Source organism: Heterodontus francisci, chromosome 30, assembly GCF_036365525.1.
Source record: "Heterodontus francisci isolate sHetFra1 chromosome 30, sHetFra1.hap1, whole genome shotgun sequence".
Classification (NCBI taxonomy): domain Eukaryota; kingdom Metazoa; phylum Chordata; class Chondrichthyes; order Heterodontiformes; family Heterodontidae; genus Heterodontus; species Heterodontus francisci.
The window spans coordinates 18,199,080-18,225,144 of NC_090400.1; the positions used below are offsets into that span (position 1 = coordinate 18,199,080).

A 26,065-nucleotide genomic window follows, 5' to 3' on the forward strand; every position below is an offset into this window, starting at 1 on the left:
AGTTATTAGTGCTCTTTACAGAACCCCTTCTCGTCTTTCCTGAGCATCCCACAGTACGTAATGTACGTGCATTTGGGTTGGAAGCTACTTTAGTCGCATGGTGATTGTTCTGAAGCTCATCATTTTGAAATTGCAACACTTGATGTTTGTTTAGATCCTCGGGACGAGGAAGAAGTCGAAGCTTTTGAAAGCTTTGCCAATCTTAGGCGTTATAAAATACTTAAAGCAGAGCCAGCTTTGTGGAAAGTTGAAAGCCTGTACTCTGGTGGTCCTTAAGTGTAAGAAGTGGTATTGGTTTAACAGCACATGGGTCAGGCATTTTATCTGAGTAGCACTAGTCCCAGCATCACGCACCAGTTCTTTATTTCAGATTGTCTTAAATGTTATGTATGCTAAGATCAATATGCTAATGCTACATTGCAACAGCAACTACACTTCAAAAGTACTTCACTGGCTATAAAGTGTTATGGAACTTCCTGAGGTCGTGAGCGATGCTATATAATTGCAAGTTTTTTCTTTTATATGTGCATAAGCATACTGCTGTAGTGTTGTATTGGTGTATAGACTAGACTGTTATCTTCATTGTCTTGTCTTCTATTTGATAAAAAAAAACTAACTCAATTCCATCTTGTAATGTGTCCCATTATCATAAATTAAAGTATCCTTTCTGGAATTAACCAGTGGTATTTTTGTTTTAAAGAACAGAATTATAATGAGCTCCAACATGTTGGAAAACATGTCAAGTAAGGTATCAAAACTCCAGATTTCCTTGGTTGAGGGGGAGATACCTCAGACCCTTAGGGAAAATAATCTTCACAATTTCAGTCCATATTTGCCTTGAAACATTTCTAAATCTGCCAAGAGAAAACTGGATTTTGCCTGTGCTACCTGAGCTGATTTCCTTTTACATTATATTTCTATAACATCAGATGCAGCTTAATAAGGGATTAATTCCCAAAGCTTATGGACTGGACCTCACCTTGTTAGTAGTAATTTGCTGTAGACCTGGTAAAAATACAATTGTTATATCCAATCTGTAATGTTTCAGATCACGAGAAGGTAGTTATTTGGGGGAGTCAGTTCTATTATCACAGCCAGGGCCTTAGCGAAGGCAGAAGTTGATTAAACCACATCAAAGGTTAGGCATTTACCTGAGGGTTGTAACTAAGATGGACTCTACATCTGAGTCAGAGGTTCCCAGAGTGCCTGGGGAGAATTAAGCTGTTTAGCCCAAAGTTAAAAATTGTGTTGTTCATTCATGTATTTTTTATATGAATAAACCAATTGATAGTTTGTGCCATGCTATTCTAGTATGCTTTCTATAAAGAAAGGAGGCCTATGGCCTATGGCCTCCCGTGGCCTATGCAGAGAATATGGATTCTCTGTTATGATCCTGGGCAGTATGAGATGTATGGCAAAATGAATTGCACTCCAGATCAAAACATCAAGGCCTCGCGCAGAAATGACCAGTAGCACTGAATCCAAGAGAATATTAAGCCCATGAACCAGAAAATTCTGACATTGTCACTGATACAAGCTGCAGTTTTTATTAATTTTTTTTATTTAAAGATACAGCACTGAAACAGGCCCTTCGGCCCACCGAGTCTGTGCCGACCAAGAACCACCCATTTATACTAACCCTACACTAATCCCATGTTCCCTACCACCTACCTACACTAGGGGCAATTTACAATGGCCAATTTACCTATCACCTGCAAGTCTTTGGCGGTGGGAGGAAACCGGAGCACCCGGTGAAAACCCACGCAGTCACAGGGAGAACTTGCAAACTCCGCACAGGCAGTACCCAGAATCGAACCCGGGTCGCTGGAGCTGTGAGGCTGCGGTGCTAACCACTGCACCACTGTACTTGTTAAAGTTGTAACTAGTCTGTGTTACATTGCAGTTTCAGTATAATTACCTGTTTTCATGTCATAAGCAATTTTCAAGGCTATTTGAGTTTTTTGGAACTGTGCAGTTTTCTGGGTTAGCACATCTACTGGAGCTGCACCTCACCAGGAAAGGATAGAAATGGCTTGAGGCTGAAATGAGAAGACTGTAGGAGTGATATTCTGGAAGGATGAGATCAGGATAGGCCGAAGGGTCTGCTTTATCTGAAATTGTCTTATGAACAATTCTGATTGCCACACTTCAAAAACGTGTTAGAGGGGGTTCAGGGAAGAGCAATGAGAATGATCTCCAGTGTAAGGAGGATTAGCGATGAGGAAAAGAGAATTTGCGCTCTGCAGTTTAGAAAGGAGGGTCAAGGTGACCTTGCTGAGGTTGACAAAGTATTAACTGGTATAGATGAGGTAAATTCGATAATATTACTTTACTTGGGCTATTAGAACAAATGGATGTAAATTTAAATCAGTTAGAGTTCATTTGAAACAGATTTTCAAGAAAAACCTCTTTACTTAAAAGGCTACCAATTATTACTGATAATGTAGCAGGTGAGGTAATGGAAATGAAGTCATTAGGAAATGAAAAATGTATTTGGATGTTATGCTGGGTGAGCTGGATTGGGTGTGTCTGGTGCCAGTCTGGGTGAGTTGAACTATTAGAGATGAACTGGATGACCTGATTGGCATGCTCTTCTGCTTGATGTTTACTTGCATTTTAAATGCACTGCCTTTCTACATTCAAATTGCGCTAATGGATGACGAGGATAAGGTTATGAGCCACATTAACTGATGAGGGTAGCTCCTGGGAGCATGGGAAATTTAAATCCAGAGATTTTTGGAAATAAGGACAAGTAGACTTGGTGCGAAGCTCTGGGAAAAAGCCTGTTCCATCCTTGATTGAGGCGGTCTGCTCTGATTTCAGCCCAAGCATTAGGGCAGCAGTTGTTTGAACTGAGGAGGTTAAACTTAAGTACATATGTTTTAAATGTGCAATTCAAGGTAAAAGCTAGGCAGACAGTGCCATCAGCTGGCTGCAAGTGGTAAGACTCTTTGGGTAGAGGGAGCAAAATGATCATCAGATTTCGAGACATGTTTAGGGCCAGTTATTGTGGTGTGTAGTTCTGTGGCAAATCACTCCAGCACAACTTTACCTTTCCTTTTTTTAAATTCATTCATGGAATGTGGGCGTCACTGGCTAGGCCAGCATTTATTGCCCATCCCTAATTGCCCTTGAGAAGGTGGTGGTGAGCTGCCTTCTTGAACCACTGCAGTCCACGTGGGGTAGGTACACCCACAGTGCTGTTAGGAAGGGAGTTCCAGGATTTTGACCCAGTGACACTGAAGGAGCGGCGATATAGTTCCAAGTCAGGATGGTGTGTGACTTGGAGGGGAATTTGCAGCTGGTGGTGTTCCCATGCATTTGCTGCCCTTGTCCTTCTAGTTGGTAGAGGTCGCGGGTTTGGAAGATGCTGTCTAAGGAGCCTTGGTGCATTGCTGCAGTGCATCTTGTAGATGGTACACACATACTGCCACTGTGCGTCGGTGGTGGAGGCAGTGAATATTTGTAGGTGGGGTGCCAATCAAGCGGGCTGCTTTGTCCTGGATGGTGTCGAGCTTCTTGAGTGTTGTTGGAGCTGCACCAATCCAGGCAAGTGGAGAGTATTCCATCACACTCCTGACTTGTGCCTTGTAGATGGTGGACAGGCTTTGGGGTGTCAGGAGGCGAGTTACCCGCCTTAGAATTTCGAGCCTCTGACCTGCTGTTGTAGCCACGGTATTTATATGGCTACTCCAGTTCAGTTTCTGGTCAATGGTAACCCCTAAGATGTTGATAGAGGGGGATTCAGCGATGGTAATGCCGTTGAATGTCAAGGGGAGATGGTTAGATTCTCTCTTGTTGGAGATGGTCATTGCCTGGTTATCAGTCCAAGCCTGGATATTGTCCAGGTCTTGCTGCATTTCTACATGGACTGCTTCAGTATCTGAGGAGTCGCAAATGGCGCTGAACATTGTGCAATCATCAGCGAACATCCCCACTTCTGACCTTATGATTGAAGAAAGGTTATTGATGAAGCAGCTGAGGAACTCCTGCAGTGATGTCCTGGAGCTCAGATGATTGACCTCTAACAACCACAACCGTCTTCCTTTGCGCTAGGTATGACTCCAGCCAGCGGAGGGTTTCCCCCCTGATTCCCATGGACTTCAGTTTTGCCAGGGCTCCTTGATGCCATACTCGGTCAAATGCTGCCTTGATGTCAAGGGGAGTCACTCTCACCTCACCTCTTGAGTTCAGCTCTTTTTGTCCATGTTTTGAACCAAGGCTATAATGACGTCAGGAGCTGAGTGGTCCTGGCGGAACCCAAACTGAGCGTCACTGAGCAGGTTATTGCTAAGCAAGTGCTGCTTGATGACACTGTTGATGACTCCTTCCATCACTTCACTGATGATTGAGAGTAGGCTGATGGGGCGGTAATTGGCCGGGTTGGACTTGTCCTGCTTTTTGTGTACAGGACATAGCTGGGCAATTTTCCCCGTTGCAGGGTAGATGCCAGTGTTGTAGCTGTACTGGAACAGCTTGGCTAGGGGCACCGCAGGTTCTGGAGCACAGGTCTTCAGTACTATTGCCGGAATTTTGTCAGGGCCCATAGCTTTTGCAGTATCCAGTGCCTTCAGTCGTTTCTTGATATCACGCGGAGTGAATCAAATTTGCTGAAGTCTGGCATCTGTGATGCTGGGGACTTCAGGAGGAGGCAGAGATGGATCATCAACTCGGCACTTCTGGCTGAAGATTGTTGTAAATGCTTCAGCCTTATCTTTCATACGGATATGCTGGGCTCCCCTATCATTGAGGATGGGGATATTTGTTGAGCCACCTCCTCCAGATAGTTGTTTAATTGTCCACCACCATTCACGGCTGGATGTGGCAGGACTGCAGAGCTTAGATCTGATCTGTTAGTTATGGGATCGCTTAGCTCTGTCTATCGCATGCTGCTTATGCAGTTTGGCATGCAAGTAGTCCTGGGTTGTAGCTTCACCAGGTTGACACCTCATTTTGAGGTATGCCTGGTGCTGCTCCTGGCATGCCCTCCTGCACTCTTCATTGAACCAGGATTGGTCTCCTGGCTTGATGGTAATGGTAGAGTGGGGGATATGCCGGGCCATGATGTTACAGATTGTGGTTGAGTACAATTCTGCTGCTGCTGGCCCACAGCGCTTCATGGATGCCCAGTTTTGCATTTCTAGATCTGTTCGAAATCTATCCCATTTAGCACGGTGATAGTGCCACACAACACGATGGACGGTATTCCTCAATGTGAAGGCGGGACTTCGTCTCCACAATGACTGTGTGGTGGTCACTCCTACCAATACTGTCATGGACAGAAGCATCTGCGGCAGGCAGATTGGTGAGGACGAGGTCATGTATGTTTTTCCCTCGTGTTGGTTCCCCCACCACCTGCCGCAGACCCAGTCTAGCAGCTATGTCCTTTAGGACTCGGCCAGCTCGGTCAGTAGTGGTGCTACCGAGCCGCTCTTGGTGATGGACATTGAAGTTCCCCACCCTGAGTTCATTTTGTGCCCTTGCCACCCTCAGTGCTTCCTCCAAGTGGTGTACAACACGGAGGAGTACTGAGTCATCAGCTGAGGGAGGGCGGTAGGTGGTAAATCAGCAGGAGGTTACCTTGCCCATGTTTGACCTGATGCCATGAGACTTCATGGGGTCCGGAGTCAATGTTGAGGACTCCCAGGGCAACTCCCTCCGTACTGTATACCACTGTGCCGCCACCTCTGGTGGGTCTGTCCTGCCGGTGGGACAGGACATACCCGGGGATGGTGATGGCAGTATCTGGGACATTGTCTGTAAGGTATGATTCCGTGAGTATGACTATGTCAGGCTGTTGTTTGACTAGTCTGTGGGACAGCTCTCCCAACTTTGGCACAAGCCCCCAGATGTTAGTAAGGAGGACTTTGCAGGGTCGACAGGGCTGGGTTTGTCGTTGTCGTTTCCGGTGCCTAGGTCGATGCCGGGTGGGCCGTCCGGTTTCATTCCTTTTTATTGACTTTGTAGCGGTTAGGTATACCTGAGTGGCTTGCTGGGCCATTTCAAAGGGCATGTAAGAGTTAACCACATTGCTGTGGGTCTGGAGTCACATGTAGGCCAGACCAAGCAAGGACAGCAGATTTCCTTACCTAAAGGCCATTAATGAACCAGATGGGTTTTTACAACAATCGTCAATGGTTTCATGGCCATCATTAGACTAGCTTTTAATTCCAGATTTATTAATTAAATTCAAATTCCACCTTCTGCTGTGGTGGGATTCGAACCCATGTCCCCAGAGAAGTACCCTGGGTCTCTGGGTTACTAGTCCAGTGATAATGCCACTACGCCACTGCCTACCCCTATCCTTTTCTACACGACACATTAATTTTGATCAGGATGTTTCAAAATTGCTCTGTTGTGTCTCTCTCAGCCTGCCTAACATTGAATGAATTTTCCAGGTGGCTAGTGTAATTGAATTCCTTTTACTGGCTCCTCAAGCAAGACTATGAGTTTTAATAGTGGATGTTCACTGAGTGTTTCCCAATTATACAAGCACTGTCACAGTAACTAACTGGAAACTTCCGTCACTTGGGTTGACAGAGAAACAACACATCAGCACTGTAAACTTGCTGCTGATTCAAGTTCATGTGCCGGTGAGATGAAAATTGTCCCATATGCTTCGTCAGTGCTCCTTCCTTATCTGGTTCAGGATTTGGAAGTGTTAATCTTTGTTTTATTCATCAACCCTACCTTGAGCTGAGTGGATACGAGGCACTCTGTAGTGACTGGATTAGTAGCCAGCTGGGTTTTGTTTGGTTAGAGAATGGAGATGTGCTGCAGGGATGTAGAAACAGAGAAATGATCAGACACTGTGTCCTCGTTCTCTGGGAATCTGCCCCTCAACACCTGTGCCTTATCATCTCCCTCCTGTGGTTTCAGAGCCCCCCAAGACTACTCCTCTTCACCATGTTTTTGTCCTAAGCCCCAACCCTCACCTGTCTCCCTCACTCTGATTTAGTCTTTTTGTCTCTTGCCTTGTAAAGTGTGAAATGTGTCTCTCACGTAAGGACTGTTGTGGAAACAATTTAACTAAATTCATGGTACAAACTGGCACCTTTTTGAACAGGAGAATGCACTAAAATTCACATCATCTTGTAAAATTTTCTGACCTGCAAGTGTTTTCACTCCCCTTTTTGACTGGTTTGTGGGAGAAAATGCCATTACTGATTGGTCACTGTGAGCATAAACTCTTAACCAACAAGGGAGAGACTATTTGGGGGAAAAAAAAGCATAGAAAGATTCTCTTCACCCACCTCAATACAACATTTCTTTGCTCAGTCACACTGTGCTCTGATCTCATACATGCCATCCACCTTCTTCAATTTGGGCTTTTTCCCCAACATGTGCCCTTCTGCTCATGGCTGGACAGCAATTTCCAGGAGCAGATCTTGATTTCTACGAACCAAAATCTACCATTTTCTTCTCCACCATCTCTGAAATGTTACCTTGAGAAGGGAATTGGATATATATTTGAAAAGAAAATATTTACAGTGCAATGGGGAAAGAGCTGGGTCTAATTGGATATCTCTTTCATAGTGCTGGCATAGGCACGATGGATAGAATGGCTGTCTTCTGTGCTGTACGCTGCTTTGATTGGTGTGCTCAGAGCCAATTAATGAAATTAAATAAAACAGTTGATGTCTGACAATTCTCATGTTGGAGTCTAGATCTGTATAATATTGAAAAGTTTTATCTTGATATTCACAAAGTGTAATAACAGAATCTGCTTCTGCAATAACACGGAGGTTAAAAATATAACAGAATAAACTGGAAAACCTACGTTAGAACAAAATGTTTTGATTTATTTGACACAATTACAACTGAAAAACTAAACACACAGAAACCAAACTAAACTCGGAGAAATCAACGCAACCCACATGCATCACGACTCACTGACAGTAACAGAAGGATATCAATGAACACTGCAATGCAGCAAAGTAGGCACCAGTACCTTATTAAATTCATACAGCAGCAGGCATCAGCAACCTATTAAATTAATACAACAGTGGGTCGCGGCAAAATAGATTCATAGCGCATGGATGCACTAACAAATTAATGCAACAGCAGACACCAGTGAATTAAATTCATAGAGGAAAGGGCACACCAGCAAAATTAATTAATGGAGCTGTAATTAAACCAATAAATTAATGGAGCAGCAGCCACCAATATTTTAATTAATAGCATAGTAACTAATCAAATAGTTGGAGCAGTAGATAATCAAATCAATAAATAACACCTTTAGGGAAGGAAATCTGCTGTCCTTACCTGATCTGGCCTACATGTGACCCCAGACCCACAGCAATGTGGTTAGCTCTTAAATGCCCTCTGAAATGACCTAGCAAGCCATTCAGGTGTACCTAACCGCTAAAAGGTCAATAAAACATAATGAAACTGGACGGACCACCCAGCATTGACCTCGGTACTGCAAACGACAAAGGCAAACCCAACCCTGTCGACCCTGCAAGGTCCTCCTTACTAACATCTGCGGGCTTGTGCCGAGAGCTGTCCCACAGACAAATCAAGCAACAGCCTGACAGTCATACTCATGGAATCATACCTGACAGACAATGTCCCAGACACTGCCATCACCATCTCCGGGCATGTCCTGTCCCACCGGCAGGACAGACCCAGCGGAGGTGGTGGCACTGTGGTATACAGTCGGGAGGAGTTGCCCTGGGAGTCCTCAGCATTGACTCCAGACCCCATGAAGTCTCATAGCATCAGGTCAAACATGGGCAAGGAAATTTCCTGCTGATTACCACCGACTGCCCTCCCTCAGCTGATGAATCAGTTCTCCTCCATTTTGATCACTACTTGGAGGAAGCACTGAGGGTGGCAAGGGCGCAGAATGTTCTCTGGATGGCGGACTTCAATGTTCATTACCAAGTGTGGCTCGGTAACACCACAGCTGGCTGAGTATTGAAGGACATAGCTGCTGGACTGGGTCTGCAGCAGGTGGGGAGGGAACCAACAAGAGGGAAAAACATAATTGACCTCGTCCTCACCAATCTGCCTGCCGCAGATGCATCTGTCCATGACAGGATTGGTAGGAGTGACCACTGCACAGTCGTTGTGGAGACGAAGTGCCGCTTTCACATTGAGGATACCCTGCATCATGTTGTGTGGCACTATCACCGTGCTAAATGGGATAGATTTCGAACAGCTCTAGCAATGCAAAATTGGGATCCATGAAGTGCTGTGGGCCATCAGCAGCAGCAGAATTGTATTCAACCACAATCTGTAACCTCATGGCCCAGCATATTCCCCACACTACCATTACCATCAAGCCAGGAGACCAATCCTGGTTCAATCAAGAGTGCCAGAGGGCATGCCAGGAGCAGCACCAGGCATACCTCAAAATGAGGTGTCAACCTGATGAAGCTACGACCCAGGACTATCTGCGTGCCAAACTGCATAAGCAGTATGTGATAGACAGAGCTAGCAATTCCATAACCGATGGATCAGATCTAAACTCTGCAGTCCTGCCACTTCCAGATGTGAATGGTGGTGGACAATTCAACAACTAAACTGGAAGAGGTGGCTCCACAAATATCCCCATCCTCAATGATGGGGGAGCCCAGCACATCAGTGCGAAAGATAAGGCTAAAGCATTTGCAACAATCTTCAGCCAGAAGTGCCGAGTTGATGATCTGTCTCGGCCTCCTCCTGAAGTCCCCAGCATCACAGATACTAGACATCATCCAATTCGATTCACCCCGCGTGATATCAAGAAACAACTGAAGGCACTGGATACTGCAAAGGCTGTGGGCCCTGACAATATTCTGGCAATAGTCCTGAAGACCTGTGTTCCAGAACTTGCCACGCTCCTAGCCAAGCTGTTCCAGTACAGCTACAACACTGGCATCCTACCCGGCAATGTGGAAAATTACCCAGGTATGTCCTGTACACAAAAAGCAGGACAAATCCAACCCAGGCAATTACCACCCCATCAGTCTACTCTCAACCATCAGTAAAGTGATGGAAGGTGTCAGCGACAGTGCAATCAAGCGGCATTTGCTCAGCAATAACCTGCTCACTGACGCTCAGTTTGGGTTCCGCCAGGGCCACTCAGCACCTGACCTCATTACAGCCTTAGTTCAAACATGGACAAAAGAGCTGAACTGAAGAGGTGAGGAGAAAGTGACTGCCCTTGCCATCAAGGCAGCATTTGACTGAGTATGGCATTAAGGAGCCCTAGCAAAACTGAAGTCCATGGGAATTTGGGGGTGAAAACTCTCCACTGATTGGAGTCATACCTAGCACAAAGGAAGATGGTTGTGGTTGTTGGAGGTCAATAGTCTCAGCGCCAGGACATCACTGCAGGAGTTCCTCAGGGTAGTGGCCAAGGCCCAACCATTTTCAGCTGCTTCATCAATGACCTTTCAATCATAAGGTCAGAAGTGGGGATGTTCGCTGATGATTGCACAATGTTCAGCACCATTTGTGATTCCTCAGATACTGAAGCAGTCCATGTAGAAAAGCAGCAAGATATGGACAATATCCAAGCTTGGGCTTATTAATGGCAAGTAACATTCGTACCACACAAGTGCCAGGCAATGACTATCTCCAACAAGAGAGAATCTAACCATCTCCCCTTGACATTCAATGGCATTACGATCGCTGAATCCCCCACCGTCAACATCCTGGGAGTCACCATTGACCAGAACCTGAACTGGAGTAGCTATATAAATACTGTGGCTGCAAGAGCAGGTCAGAGGCTCGGAATCCTGCAGCCAGTAACTCGCCTCCTGACTCCCCAAAGCCTGTCCACCATCTGCAAGGCACAAGTCAGGAGTGTGATGGAAGACTCTCCACTTGCCTGGATGGGTACAGCTCCAACAACACTCAGAAGTTCAACACCATCCAGGACAAAGCAGCCCGCTTGATTGGTACCCCATCCACAAACGTTCACTCCCTCCACCACCGCACAGTGGCAGCAGTGTGTACCATCTACAAGATGCACTGCAGCAACGCACCAAGGCTCCTTAGACAGCACCATCCAAACCCTCGACCTCTACCAACTAGAAGGACAAGGGCAGCAAATACGTGGGAACACCACCACCTGCAAGTTCCCCTCCAAGTCACATACCATCCTGACTTGGAACTATATCGCCGTTCCTTCACTGTTGCTGGATCAAAATCCTGGAACTCCCTTCCTAACAGCAGTGTGGGTGTACCCACCTCACATGGACTGCAGCAGTTCAAGAAGGCAGCACACCACCACCACCTCAAGGGCAAGGGATGGGCAAAAAATGCTGGCCTAACCAGCGATGCCCACATCCCATGAATGAGTAAAAAAAAAGCAAATCAATTGATGGAGCAGTGGGAACACAACAGATTAATAAATAGCATACCAAAGTTCTGTAAATTGATGGAATGGTAGCTACCAACAGAACAATGAATTGAAGCAGTCAGCATTAGATTTATTCAATTAATTGAGCAGTAGGCACACTACTTAATATGTTGGTAGTTGCTGCCTCTTAATTTCTCAATAAAAAACTTACAAAGGGATCATTAAATGAATGGAGCAGTAGGAACACAAGAGTATCATGCATCAGTGAATTAAAAATTAATAGAACAGTGAGCATACAAACAGTTTAATTCATGAATTAACAGAATAGGAGGATCACAAGCAAATCAATAAATGAATGGAGCAGTTGGCACCTGCCTTGTTGGTTTCACTGTTACTGCTTTCCCTTCTGGCCATAAACTGATTTCCACTGCTTTCTTCACCTATTTAAACTGCATTGAGTGAATCCCAAAAATTTTCTGACTGCAAAGATAATTTAAAAGAAAAACATTAAATAAGCTTAAAAAAAAACACCCTTTTGTTCACTAAAATACGTAAACGGTTAAATTTTTAAAAATTTGTTTTGTGGGATGTAGGCTTTGCTGGCTCGGCCAGCATTTATTACCCATTGCTAATTGCCCTTGAACTGAATAGTTTGCTAGGGCATTTAAGGGTCAACCACATTGATGTGGGTCTGGAGTCACATGTAGAACAGACTGGGTAGGGATGGCAGATTTCCTTCCCTAAAGGTCAAAGCACAAAGAATATTCCACAGTATGGTGAGTTCCAGTGTTCCTGAAAAATGATTTCTAGTCTTCCAATTTCGTGATGGTTTAGAAAGGTTGTTGGAAGCAATTTCCCAGTTAGAAGGAGAGAAACAGGTTAAATCGTGGTTGGACAGGGAAATAGCTAATTGATATTTTAAGTGGATCAGAGCTCTCAGGCCCAGATATAAGGGACATAAAGCTGTCCAAGTTACTGAGAGGTCTTGTGGCCAGAAACTACAAAAAAAGTATTCAAGGCTAGTAGTTTACGTCGGAGAATTACTATTATAAATGTTTGCATATTGTTACAACTGACTGCTCCAGTCAAAGCCCCCATTCAAAATATACGATTCTGTATTTGGTGGGAGAAATGCACCGTTAATTCAATCCCGTCCCTCTACAGATCGCCTAACATCTATTAACCCTCCCAAATGATGCTAACCAAACCAGACGTCTTTAAATCAACAAGTTAACTATTTAATTCGAAAAACTAAATTCTTAAACACTGCTAAGATATAAGCAACTTTTAAAATAGTAAAAATTAGAGTCCTTACAGATTTACGCTCCTACCGGATGTGGTCCAAGGTTGCTTGAAGTCCTCACAGCCGTCCGATGGGGAGAAAAAAAGTTTCTTCAACCATAGAACAGACCATAGTCTAATTTAGAAGTCGAAATTGTTGCTTCTTCTCCAGCGATGAATTTCAACAATTAACAACTTGCAAACACTTTTTAATGAATCAATTTGTCTTCAGATTGTTTGAGGGATAAAAGATTATCACAGTCTAACTTCCCTTCCTTCAGTTTAAATTCTCAGAGATCTCTGTTTTGGCTTGACTTTTTAGAATTTTGAGAGAGAATAATAAATAAACAGACTAAGTTCTCTTCCTTCAGTTTAAGTGGTCTGAGAGCACTCCTTTCAGGTGCTAACACACAGCTGTCTGTCTGTTTCTCCATTTGAACAGTCTGTCTCAAATAAAAAGCCAGTTCAAAAGATAATTGCAGCATTGTATGTTCGGTATAACTGCTGTTGCCGGGTAACCAGGATGCATTTTTTTGAAGCTGGTTGGTTCCCTCTTCATATGGTTGTATCCACGGCAACCAAAATGCACTTTCTCTAACTCTTGAGGCTTGCTGGTTCTTAAAGCAGAATGGCCCATTTTCCAGCCTTTAAAGGCTCACTGCATTCTTCCTGAAAAAAACTACAGGATCATAACAATATGATAGCACTGTCAGTGTTGAAATAAAGCATGACCATCATTCTTTATAAGAGTGGCATTTGCTATATTTTTTTGTAATAACTGTATACAGATTTATACGGTTTGTCATGCTAGGCTCCCACCTGCCAAGAATGAGGCACATTAATTTTGTTATGAACATTGATTTTAAACTGTTACTGGAGTGAAGAAAGAACTTGTTAACCAGATCAGTCTTGGCTGGAAACAACATTTGCAGATTAACAGATGGTGATTGGAAGGACAAAGGGCCATTCCCTGACACTTGCAACCCACAATGGACCTTGATCACCAAGTATTGTGTGTAAGAGGAGCATTCCAGAGACTGCTAAGGTGATACAATCCAAGATGTGGTCAGACCAGTTAGTGATATAACTAGCCTGCTTGGCAACCGGTGTTTTTCTGAATTGTACAAACAGTTTGAACTCAAAGTCTCTTTGCTCCCGGACTGAGAAGATATCTCCTGTCTGCTCCCATCTCTTTCTCACAAGCCTCTGAATCCACTGAAGACACATGAACCCCAAGAGAGAAAAGTCTCCTACAGCAAACAAGGTTTAAGAAGAATACTGGACCCCAATGAAAAGCAAGATCTACCTACAATCACGGACTCTACAGTGAGCTCGAAGAACCGTAACAAAAACTCTTCAGATATTGCTTCAAACATTTCCACTTTATTTTTCTTCTGCTCTTTCTGTCTCTATTTGCATGTGTGTATCGTGTATGCATGCTAGTATGGGCACATTGTGTATCCGTAGGCGTCAACCGAATTAGAGTTTAAGTTTCATAAATTTCAACTACTTTAAATCTAAGAAAGCCTGTTTGTGCTGGTTTCTTTGCCTTATAATTGGAAAGCGGTGAATAAGGATTTACCAAGGGGGAGCTAAAAACACTAAGACCAGTTGAAGGCTGAGAGGGACCCCAGACACCTTTCTCACCTGGTCATAACAGGTTAATAACAAAGCTTATAAATAAAATACATACCATTGGAGCTAAAGAATTAAATGAATAATATCAGACGAAGATTTATTCCAATAGGCAATATCAAAGCCAAGGAATTAAGTAAATATTAAGTATGTAATTGAATTAAAGCCAATGAATTAAATAATTAATGTCGGGTGCCTGTCTAGGCTAGCAAGCATTACCTAGAGTTGAGGAATTAAGTAATTAATATTGATCAATTAGTTAAAGGAATAATATTAAGTGTTTAATTGGCTGGAGGAATTGAGAGATACAGTTGGGAGATGGAGGATATTGTTTAGCAATAGCACTTGATATTGGGAGCTCTGCAAAGTGAGTGATGGTAGAAACATGACTTTAAAAGCATTTCTAAGAATTTCAGTAACAAGATGTTACTCCTGGTGTGACAGGTGTGTTATCCCAGATATAACGTGAAAAAATTGGAAGTCGGAAGTAAGTGTGACGACAAGATGTCAATGCAGATTTGAAGACTATTATAAATAAACAGTAGTTAAACATTTATCCCCCTACTTCGAAACTGCATTTGATCAGTTTTTTCCCAGTTATCTCCCTCCCTTTCCTGAAGTTGTAGACCTTAGCAGGGACAGGGTTTTTAGGCAGCTTGCTAACGTGGCTATTCTTCTGGTTTGAGCTTAGACAGCGAAATTTGGCAGTTGAAGGGAAGGGTGCATCAGCTTAGGCCAAGATTGATCCTATTCTGATCTGATAGCCACACGCTCCACCAGGCATCACTGTATAATGATCAGGGGAGAGCTTTATTCTCTTCCCCAACCCCCCACCCCGCTTCTCCCCACCCTCCTTCCTCCCCTCCTTCCTAGGATGGTGCTTGTTCTCTGTTTGTGTATAAGCAGGTACTTATATAACAGACAACAGTCCCACTCTGCGTGCTGGGTTAAGAGAATCCAGGGGTCAAAGTTGTGTTCCTTTTGCTGTGAATGGCTTTATTCTCATTATGTGGTACTTTGACTTACGGAGCCATTGCAGGAGCTGGAATAGTATCAGAAACCTAGAAGACTTGGCCTGCACAGTGATTCCAGAAATAATGGAAATCAGTCCCACATTTAACAACAGCAGCCGTGTCCATTTATGTAGCAACTTTTAAGAAAATTGTCGAAAGGTGAAAATTTTTTTACCCAGCCAGTTTTCATGATCTGGAATGCACTGAAAGGATGGTGGAAGCAAAAGAGATTTGAAGAAGGAAAAATTTGCAGGGCAATGTGGAAGGAGCAGGAGAGTAGAACTGATTGGATAGGTCTTTCAAAGAGCTGGCACAGATGCAATGGGTCAAATGGCCCCCTTCAGTGCTGTATGATTCGAGTAAATGTCCAAGCATACTTCACAAGGAGTGGTTTGAAGAGAAGGGGGGAGGCTTATGAAGATGGGGAGAGAGAGGGCGCAGAGAAAGGGTTTAGGGATGGTGTGCTGGCTTGTTAAACAGCTCAAACAAGCCACTTGAGAATAATGGGCACTAATGAAATTTGCTGTTGGGTGACTCTGAGCCAGGGCGTGTGTTTTGTAGTCTTAATGATGTATGAAAATGCAGATTGATTACCCACCTGATGCCCGGACTGACTGTTTCTGCTCTAATTTATACAGAATGCAGAGGTAACAAAGCAAATGACATCATTTCGTCAGACGCAGGAGGACATGGAGCAGATGAAGAAGGAGCTGGAGGAGACTGTGCACCAGCTGAAAAAAGATATCCAGAAGAAAGTGAGTGAAGCAGCTGGCCAAATCACAGCGCATCAGGAGACATCCCTTTCCAATGTCACCTGATTTCAGAACCTGTGTAACCTCAGAAGCTGGCCCAGTAATTCCAATCCAGTTCAGTGGAAGACTGATCACGGATCTGTTGCGCTATTTCTCTGAAGCATTTTTTTATACGCTTCCTTTTCCCTCTGTTCATCCCTCATGCTGTGGTATAGTTCCACTCAGTGTCCTTCATCCCCTTGTACCTTGTCAACTGGCCATCCTCCTTAAATCCCTCCACCTCTTCACCTGTTTCTCCTCCTTTCTGATGCTCCTTAAAACCTACCTCCTTTGATCAAACATTTGATCACCTGTCCTAAAATCTTATGTGGCGCAGTGTCACATTTTGTCTGATAATGTTTCAGAGAAGCATCTTGGCATGATTTTGCTATGTTAACGGAGTGTGTAAATACAAGCTGTTGCTCACACTTGAACTTGGACAGGGAGTGTTGGCAGGATCTTTGACCTACCGAACATTACAGCAGAACCCAATCCTGTCATCACCCCAGGTTCACGTGCAGGCACTTCTGACAGAGGCTGCTGGATATTGATGTGGCTGGGTGTACTTCTGGTGGATAATGGGCCATTTGATGGCCCTGATGGGAAGATGTATAAAAAGGGAAAGTTTTTTTTCTTTGAGACTGGGGTCTGTCTTTTCACAAATCCTTTAAAGCATGTAAATTTGCAGATAGTCCGATGGCTCTGACCAGCTGCCTTTCTTGTGGATGCATTTCTCTTTCCTGAAACTGCAGGCTCAGGAGCAGACTTGTGTCCTGGAATCCCTGCAAAAGGAACTCAAATCCAGGAATGAGGAGCTGGAGTCTCTGAAAAACTCACACGAAGACACTCAACAGGTGAGATTACAATTAGCACCCTCCAAGATTAGACGGTGAGGTCAGGGACTCCTTGCTCTATTTGCTTAGGCCAAGTGGCCTCTTCCTGTGCCGTAAACTTTCTATGATTTCTAAGTGTGTGATCTTACAGGATTAAAAAAAAAGTTCAAAATGATTAAATCAATGGCTTTGTGGAACTGGGCCACCCAAATCAGGGGATCCCCGATTTGATTCAAAGCTCTTTAGTTGAGTTACGTGACCTCAGTTGGGACAGAAGTTGAGATACTGCAAGCAGCCTCAGCTTCCCAGAATAGCCAGGGGACAAATCAACGAGGATTGCTGTTGCTGATCATCATATCTCCTATTGGAAAATGTTAAGTGTGCATGGGGTTGAGTGAAGAGAGGATTATGGTTGGATGTGATGTTCTCCATGGTTGAATGCCCCGATAACAGTTATAGTTAAATGCAACAAGCCCTAACCCTCACACCCAACAATGGAAGCATGTGTTAGATGTAAGGCAACAACATAGTAGCACTGATTCTCCCACTGGGATTGGTGTATTTACCCTTTTGTATGTCCTTACTTTCTCTGTGTTTCTTTTAAAATTCTAAAATCTCCATACATCTTACCAACTAGGATAAAAGCAAAATACTGTGGATGCTGGAAATCTGAAATAAAAACCAGAAATGCTGGAAATACCCAGCAGGTCTGGCAGCATCTGCGGAGAGAGAAGCAGAGTTAACGTTAACTCTGTTTCTCTCTCCACAGATGCTGCCTGACCTGCTGAGTATTTCCAGCATTTCTGGTTTTTATTCCCAACTAGGAGGTTGGCCCAAGACCTGCTCCCATTGTATTACAGGATTTTAGGAGATAAGAAGAGTTTCTTCAGGTGGCAGCCCCTCTCCTGTTTCCCCATCCTTGCAGCATGGAGACTGGCAGTTTGCTACATGAGGAGTGATGGGCAGGAAGCAGCCTTCTTGTTTCATGTGCACAGCAACTATTGCTTCATCAGTGATGCTGCATTTTGAAGAGAAACGTGTGAATATTATTCAAATTAAAGGAACCCAGTGTCTTAAGCACTGACCTCAGCCTATCGTGATAGTGAGTGGCGTTAGCCCTTCCATGTGAGATCATTATTGTGGTGCTCATGAGACAGCTGATCAGGTTACGGTTTGACTCCAAGTCTCAGTCGTTCTGCAGTGAGAGCGGCATTTTCTGAATCAGGCCTGAAGCTTGCTTTCAGATTGCTAAATCGGTAGGGTTTAGTTTTTGTAGCCGTATGAGGCTTCAACATAGGAAAAGCACACTTGTTTTGGGAGTGGAAAGAGAAGGGAACATTGCGGGGGTGGGCTGGGGAGGGGTGGTGGTGGGTGGGCGCAGAGGCACGGAATGGGGTTAATTCACTGATCTTCCTGACTGAAGGAGGCTTCATAAAAACTTGAGACCAGAATGAGAGTAACCTGGACTTCGATCCATTGCCTCATAACTGTCTGTTTATCTATACATATTTCAGAGTGGTTAAATAAACAATGATTTTTGCCAGGTAATTTTATTCACTTAACCCTTCTATTCCTTTATGAAAACAGAAAATGCTGGAAACACTCTGCAGGTCAGGCACCATCTGTAGGGGCTAAAGGGTTAATTATGAGGACTGGTTTGCCTAGATTAGATTTGTATTCTCTTAACTATAGAAGATTAAGGAGTGATCCAGTTGAGGTGTTTAAGATGATTAAAGGAGTTGATAGGATAGATAGAGAAAAGCTATTTTGCTGGTGGGGCAAGTCCAGAACAAGGGGGCAGAATCTTGAAATTAGAGCTAGACAGTTCAGGGATGATATGAGAAAGCACTTCTTTGCACAAAAGGTAGTGTAAATCTGGAACTCAAACCAAAAAGTTGTTGAGGCCTAGAACAATTAAGAATTTCAAATTTGAGATTGCTAGATTTATGTTAGGCAAGGCTATTACATAACCAAGGCAGGCAGATATGCTTAAGGTGCAGATCAGCCATGATCTAATTAAGTGGCAAAATAGGCTTGAGGAGCTGAATGGCTTACATTTGCTCCTGGAGAGAGAGAAACAGATTTAAACCTTCTAGGCCTATGACATTTCATCAGAATATTCTATTCTTTTACCTTTTTCTTTTATTTATTCATGGGACGCTGGCCATTTATTGCCCATCCCTAATTGCCCCTGAGAAGGTGGTGGTGAGCTGCCTTCTTGAACTGCTGCAGTCCATGTGAGGTAGGTACACCCACCGTGCTGTTAGGAAGGGAGTTCCAGGACTTTGATCCAGGAACAGTGATATAGTTCCAAGTCAGGATGGTGTGTGACTTGGAGGGGAACTTGCAGTTGGTGGTGTGCCCATGCATTTGCTGCTCTTGTCCTTCCAGTTGGTAGAGGTTGCGGGTTTGGAAGGTGCTGTCTAAGGAGCCTTGGTGCGTTGTGGCAGTGCATCTTGTAGATGGTACACACTGCTGCCACTGTGCGTCGGTGGTGGATGTGGTGCCAATTAGGTGGGTTGCTTTATCCTGGATGTTGTCTGGCTTCTTGAGTGTTGTTGGAGCAGCACCCATCCAGGCAAGTGGAGAGTATTCCATCACACTCCTAGCTTGTGCTTTGTAGATGATGGATAGGCTTTGGGGAGTCAGGAGGTGAGTTACTCGCTGCAGGATTCCTAGCCTCTGACCTGCTCTTGTAGCCACGGTATTTATATGGCTACTCCAGTTCAGTTTCTGGTCGATGGTAGCCCCTAGAATGTTGATAGTCGGGGATTCAGCGATGGTAATGCCATTGAATGTCAAGGGGAGATGGTTAGATTCTCTCTTGTTGGAGATGGTCATTGCCTGGCACTTGTGTGGTGCAAATGTTGCTTGCCACTTATCAGCCCAAGCCTGTATATTGTCCAGGTCTTGCTGCAATTCTGCACGGACTGCTTCAGTATGTGAGAAGTCACGAATGTTGCTGAACATTGTGCAATTATCAGCGAACATCCCCACTTCTGACCTTATGGTTGAAGGAAGGTCATTGATGAAGCAGCTGAAGATGGTTGGGCCTAGGTCACTACCCTGAAGAACTCCTGCAGTGATGTCCTGGAGCTCAGATGATTGACCTCCAACAACCACAACCATCTTCCTTTGCGCTAGGTATGACTCTAGCCAGCGAAGAGCTTGCCCCCCGATTCCCATTGACTTCAGTTTTGCTAGGGCTCCTTGATTCCATACTCAGCCAAATGCTGCCTTGATGTCAAGGGCAGTCACTCTCACCTCCCGTCTTCAGTTCAGCTCTTTTGTCCATGTTTGAACCAAGGCTGTAATGAGGTCAGGAGCTGAGTGGCCACAGCGGAACCCAAACTGAGCATCACTGAGCAGGTTATTTCTAAGCAAGTGCCGCTTGATGGCACTGTTGATGACAGCGTCCATCATTTTACTGATGATTGAGAGTAGGCTGATGGGGCGATTATTGGCCGGGTTGGACTTGTCCTGCTTTTTGTGTACAGGACATACCTGGTCAATTTTCCACATTGCTGGATAGATGCCAGTGTTGTAGCTGTACTGGAACAGCTTGGCTAGGGGCACCGCAAGTTCTGGAGCAAGGTCCTCAGTACTATTGCCGGAATATTGTCAGGGCCCATAGCTTTTGCAGTACCTAGTGCCTTCAGTCGTTTCTTGATATCACGTGGGGTGAATCGAATTGGATGAAGTCTGGCATCTGTGATGCTGGGGACTTAAGGAGGAGGCTGAGATGAATCGTCAACTTGGCACTTCTGGCTGAAGATTGTTGCCAATGCTTCAGCCTTTCGCACTGATGTGCTGGGCTCCTCCATCATTGAGGGTGGAGATATTTGTAGAGCCACCTCCTCCAGTTGTTGAATTGTCCACCACCATTTACGGCTGAATATGGCAGGACTGCAGAGCTTAGATCTGCTCCTGATTATGGGATCGCTTCGCCCTGCCTATCGCATGCTGCTTACGCAATTTGGCACGCAAGTAGTCCCATGTTGTAGCTTCACCAGGTTGACACCTCATTTTGAGGTATGCCTGGTGCTGCTCCTGGCATTCCCTCCTGCATTCTTCATTGAACCAGGGTTGGTCTCCTGCCTTAATGCTAGAGTGGGGGATATGCTGGGCCATGAGGTTACAGATTGTGGTTGAGTACAATTCTGCTGCTGATGGCCCACAGCACTTCATGAATGCCCAGTTTTGCACTTCTTGATCTGTTCGAATTCTGTCCCATTTAGCACAAAATGATGGAGGGTATCCTCAATGTGAAGGCGGGACTTCATCTCCACAAAGACTGTGCGGTGGTCACTCCTGCCAGTGCTGTCATTGACAGATGCATCTACGGCAGGCAGATTGGTGAGGACGAGGGTCAATTATGTTTTCCCCTCTTGGTTCCCTCACCACCTGCCGCAGACCCAGTCTAGCAGATATGTCCTTTAGGACTTGGCCAGCTTGGTCAGTCGTGGCACTACTGAGCCACTCTTGGTGATGGGCATTGAAGTCCCCACCCAGAGTACATTCTGTGCCCTTGCCACCTTCAGTGCTTCCTCCAGTGCTGTTCAACGTGGAGGAGTACTGGCTCATCAGCTGAGGGAGGGTGGTAGGTGGTAATCAGCAGGAGGTTTCCTTGCCCATGTTTGACCGGTTGCCATGAGACTTCATGGGGTCTGGAGTCGATGTTGAGGACTCCCAGGGCAACTCCTTCCTGACTCTATACCATTGTGCCACCACCTCTGCTGGGTTTGTCCTGCCGGTGGGACAGGACATACCTGGGGATGGTGATGGCAGTGTCTGGGACATTGTCTGAAAGGTATGATTCTGTGAGTATGACTATGTCAGGCTGTTGCTTGACTAGTCTGTGGGACAGCTCTCCCAACTTTGGCACAAGCCCCCAGATGTCAGTGAGGAGGACTTTGCAGGATCGTTTGCCATTATCGTTTGTGGTGCCTGGGTCGATGCCGGGTGGTCTGTCCAGTTTTATTCTTCTTTATTGACTTTGTCGCACCTGATTGGCTTGCTAGGCCATTTCAGAGGGCATGTAAGAGTCAACTACATTGTTGTGGGTCTGGAATTGCTTGTAGGCCAGATCAGGTAAGGACCAGTTCTACCTAATGTATCAAGTTTGCAAAGAAACTAACAAAATGCAAACTGAATTGCAATTACAATGCTGTTAAAACAGGCACACAGCTGTTACAGATAATTGAAAGTGTACTTAGGTAATTTGTTTCACTACAATATACACATAACAGCGCAACATAACAAATCTCTTTCCTAAAAGGACAAATAAAATACTTCAAAGAAAAAGACTTTTAAAAATAGATTAACAGCAATTGAAACTTAAAAAAAATTCTGAGGGAAATGTAGGTGTCTTTATTTCGTAAAGTTCAAAATGCTTCCTCACTTTGTTTCCTGTTTGTCACACTCTGCTAGGCGAGCACAGTGATGGCATCAACGATTGAATCCCTGACGGCAGAAAAGAAAGCACTAAACCAGGCCATGGATCAGAAGGAGAGCATGTTAAACATCATACAAGATGAGCTGGAACAGCTGAAGGAGGCTCTGTCAGCAGAGAGGGACAATACCAGTCGAACAGTTGAGGGGCTGCAGAACCAGCTGAATGAAAAAGTAAGCACTGAGTCGCTCTGGTCAGAGTTCAAGTGTCAAAAGAAATTCAGTGTCTGACGATTATTTGCATGCTGAGATGAATGACCTGCTTTTGGCTGTGTTGCTTGAGTGAAGACACCCTCTTCTTTGGATAGGTTCTTTAACATCCACTGGGACAGATAAGGTGGACCTCAGTTTAAAGTCTTGCCTAAAGGACAGCACCCCCTAACAATGCAGCCCCCCATCTGTATAGCACTGAAGTGTCAACCTAGATAGTTTGCTGAGCTGTTCAGTCGTGAGAGTGATATCAACTGAACCCAAACTGCCACCCAAAGTTCCTCTGCTCTATCTCAAACAATATTGCATAACCCATCCACCCCCCTCACCCCCAGACTGGCGCTGTTTCTGTAAAGCTGTGTTTCCATTGTGCTGTGTAATTGGACTGGGTATGTGTGTTTCTGTTGCACTGTGTAACTGGACTGGGTATTTGTGTTTCTGTTCTGCTGTACAGCTGGACTTGGTGTATGTCTTTTGAATGTACCATGGTGGCTTCATGTGTCCTATGTTCTTTAGGAGAACCATGAGCAAGTTCTGGAGAAGCAGTTACTCGATGAACAGTTCGCTCTACTGTGCTGTGCACTGGAGGAGGCGGAGGGAATTGTTAAGGATGCACTCAGCAGATTGGATGATCCCCTTCATGTTGGCTGCACTAGTTCTGCAGGTAAATCCAGAAAGCAAGAAGTGATGAGGCTGGTCAGAGTTTGAACCAAAATGTAGTTTAAATAGTTAATAGTAAAGATCTGAATGCAAAGTACCTTTGAAGCTGATTTATTTGAAGGTTTGAGATAGGAAAAAAGTTGTTTTCAGATTAGATTTCAAGGAGGTAGAAAACACATTATTGCCAGAATATTGTCCTTCCATCACAGTTCAAATGGAGCCTAGCAAGACTACCCTTGGTCCTCATTAAATCTTGATATTACTCAGCACTGCTGAAAAAGGCAGGAGCTAATGCTAGTTTCCCAAGCCAATGCAATCAGATAACTTTCTCCTATAGAAAGCAAGAACCTGAATTCCACCCTTTCATCATGTTGATAGTTGAGAGGTAGGCAGCCAGGACAGAGGCAATGAAAACTTCTGCTGTTTCTCTGAGCAGGTCACAGGAGAGACATGACACTTGCCCGACAGCCTGAACAACTTATAGAATTGAGTGATGCTATGTACTGGAATATCCAGGTGCAGTGACACAGACTAACAGTCCTGTAGCAGACTGGCTAGTCAGGGCGATGGACAAAATTACTTTGAAAATTCAATTTCGTAAAGTCCTATAGCAGTACCAGTCATTGAACTGGAACATTATAGGACATTGGAAGGGAAACTTTATATAATGGAGCAGGAACATCATACAACAGTAACTGTACATTGCTGCCTTTAATTATGGAGATGCTCAACTCTTGTTCATAGAAATGGGTGGAATCAGGAGAGCCATTCTGGCTGTCTTCTGGAAATGAACTCAGTGGCTTTTATAAAGGTGAGAGAGCACAGTTGAGGGGTCAGTTTGTGAGGCTCTTCCTAGCATGGTGCCTTGCTAGATGCGTGTGTGGGTTGGAGATGGGGTTATAATACAACGGAGATAATTCAGTAACACCCACTCCCGTCTCCTGAGTCTCCACACCAAGAGTGTTGCTTTGGAAAATTAATTTTATCTGCAAGAGTTGTGTGATTTAGAGAGACAAGGGTGTAATGGAGATCATGTCCTACTCTTCACTACCCCCAAATCAAATGTAACACCTCTTTGATGCCATGCTTAATATAGTTGTTGTAGCTTTGCTCAAATTTGTGAGAGAAACTTATAACCTTGCGGTAAACATGGGATCTTGACTTCAATCAGTTGTTTCTTGCAGATTATCTCATCACAAGAGGCCAGGCTGCACTGGATTCCCTCAACAGACTAGAGGATGGACACACAAAGTATTTGTGTCTCAGATCAGGTAGGATCCAAGGAAGTACATGTATGACAAACATTGACTAACCAAACCAATTATGACTTGGTGTGTGAGGTTTGACCTTGTTCAGACATTTAAGGATTGATTTTTTTACTCCCTTTGACTAAAACAGGTGGGAACTTCATGATTGTATTCAAAACAGGGTTCTCTTATTTCAGCAGGATCCATTTTAGGGGTTGCCCACCACTGAGCTTACTCAGAAATACTGGGCGGGATTGGTTTTAAAACTGTAGTCAGGAGTAGTGTTTAAGGGGACAAGCAGTCAGTATTCAGTATTTAGGAAGGACAGAAAAAAAGCAAAAGGCGGTGAAGTTGCATTGCTGGTTAAAGAGGAAATTAACGCATTAGTGAGGAAAGATATTAGTTCTGACGATGTGGAATTGGTATGGGTAGAGCTGAGAAACACTGAGGGGCAAAAAACGTTAGTGGGGGTTGTATATAGACCCCCAAACTGTAGTGGTGATGTTGGGAATGGCATTAAACAGGAAATTAGAGATGCATGCGATAAAGTAACATCTGTAATTATGGGTGACGTTAATCTGCATATAGATTGGGCAAATCAAATTAGTCACAATACCGTAGAGAAGGAATTCTTGGAGTGTATACGGGATGGTTTTCTGGACCAATACGTTGAGGAACCAACTAGAGAACAGAGCATCCTACACTGGGTATTGTGTAATGAGAGAGGAATAATTGACAAGCTCGTTGTGTGAGACCCCTTGGGGATGAGCGAGCACAATATGATAGATGGAGGGCCCTGAATCTTAGTCAAGGAAACTACGAAGGTATGAGGCATGAGTTGGCCATGATGGATTGGGAAATGTTACTTAAAGGGATGATGATGAAAAGGCACTGGCAAACATTCAAAGAGCGCATGGATGAACTGCAACAATTGTTTATTCCTGTCTGGCGCAAAAGTAAAATGGGAAAGGTAGCCAAACCATGGCTTACAAGGGAAATTAGAGATCGCATTAGATCCAAGGAAGAGGCATATAAATTTGCCAGAAAAAACAACAGACCTGAGGATTGGGAGCAGTTTAGAATTCAGCAAAGGAGGACCAAGGGATTGATTAAGAAGGGGAAAATAGAGTATGAGAGCAAGCTTGCGGGGAACATGAAAACTGACTATAAAAGTTTCTATAGGTATGTGAAGACAAATGTCTTGCAGTCAGAAACAGGGGGATTTATTATGGGGTACAAAGAAATGGCTGACCCACTAAATGCTTACTTTGGTTCTTTCTTCACAAAGGAGGACACAAATATCATACCAGAAATGTTAGGGAACACAGGGTTTAGCGAGAGAGAGGAACTGAAGGAAATCAGTATGAGTAGCGAAATGGTGTTGGGGAAATTGATGGGATTGAAGACCGATAAATCCCCAGGGCCTGATGGTCTGCATCCCAGAGTACTTAAGGAAGTGGCACTAGAAATAGTGGATGCATTGGTGGTCATCTTCCAAGATTCTATAGACTCTGGAACAGTTTCTGCAGATTGGAGGGTAGCTAATGTAACCCCACTATTTAAAAAGGGAGGTAGAGAGAAAGCAGGGAATTATAGACCAGTTAGCCTGACTTCGGTAGTGGGGAAAATTCTAAAGTCCATTATCAAAGAT

The 26,065-nt window shown here is 44.3% G+C and overlaps 1 protein-coding gene across 2 annotated transcripts in view; it reads left to right on the forward strand.

Annotated features, from left to right (window-relative positions):
- The window catches only part of hip1 (huntingtin interacting protein 1), a 249,125-nt gene that overhangs the window by 173,395 nt on the left and 49,665 nt on the right, over positions 1 to 26,065 (forward strand). For both annotated transcript variants that reach the window (XM_068010196.1, XM_068010197.1), the window contains 5 exons: positions 15,861 to 15,977; positions 16,766 to 16,867; positions 22,277 to 22,471; positions 23,024 to 23,171; positions 24,352 to 24,438. In XM_068010196.1, coding sequence (XP_067866297.1) covers positions 15,861 to 15,977; positions 16,766 to 16,867; positions 22,277 to 22,471; positions 23,024 to 23,171; positions 24,352 to 24,438 — 649 coding nt within the window. The remainder of the gene's footprint in view (positions 1 to 15,860; positions 15,978 to 16,765; positions 16,868 to 22,276; positions 22,472 to 23,023; positions 23,172 to 24,351; positions 24,439 to 26,065) is intronic.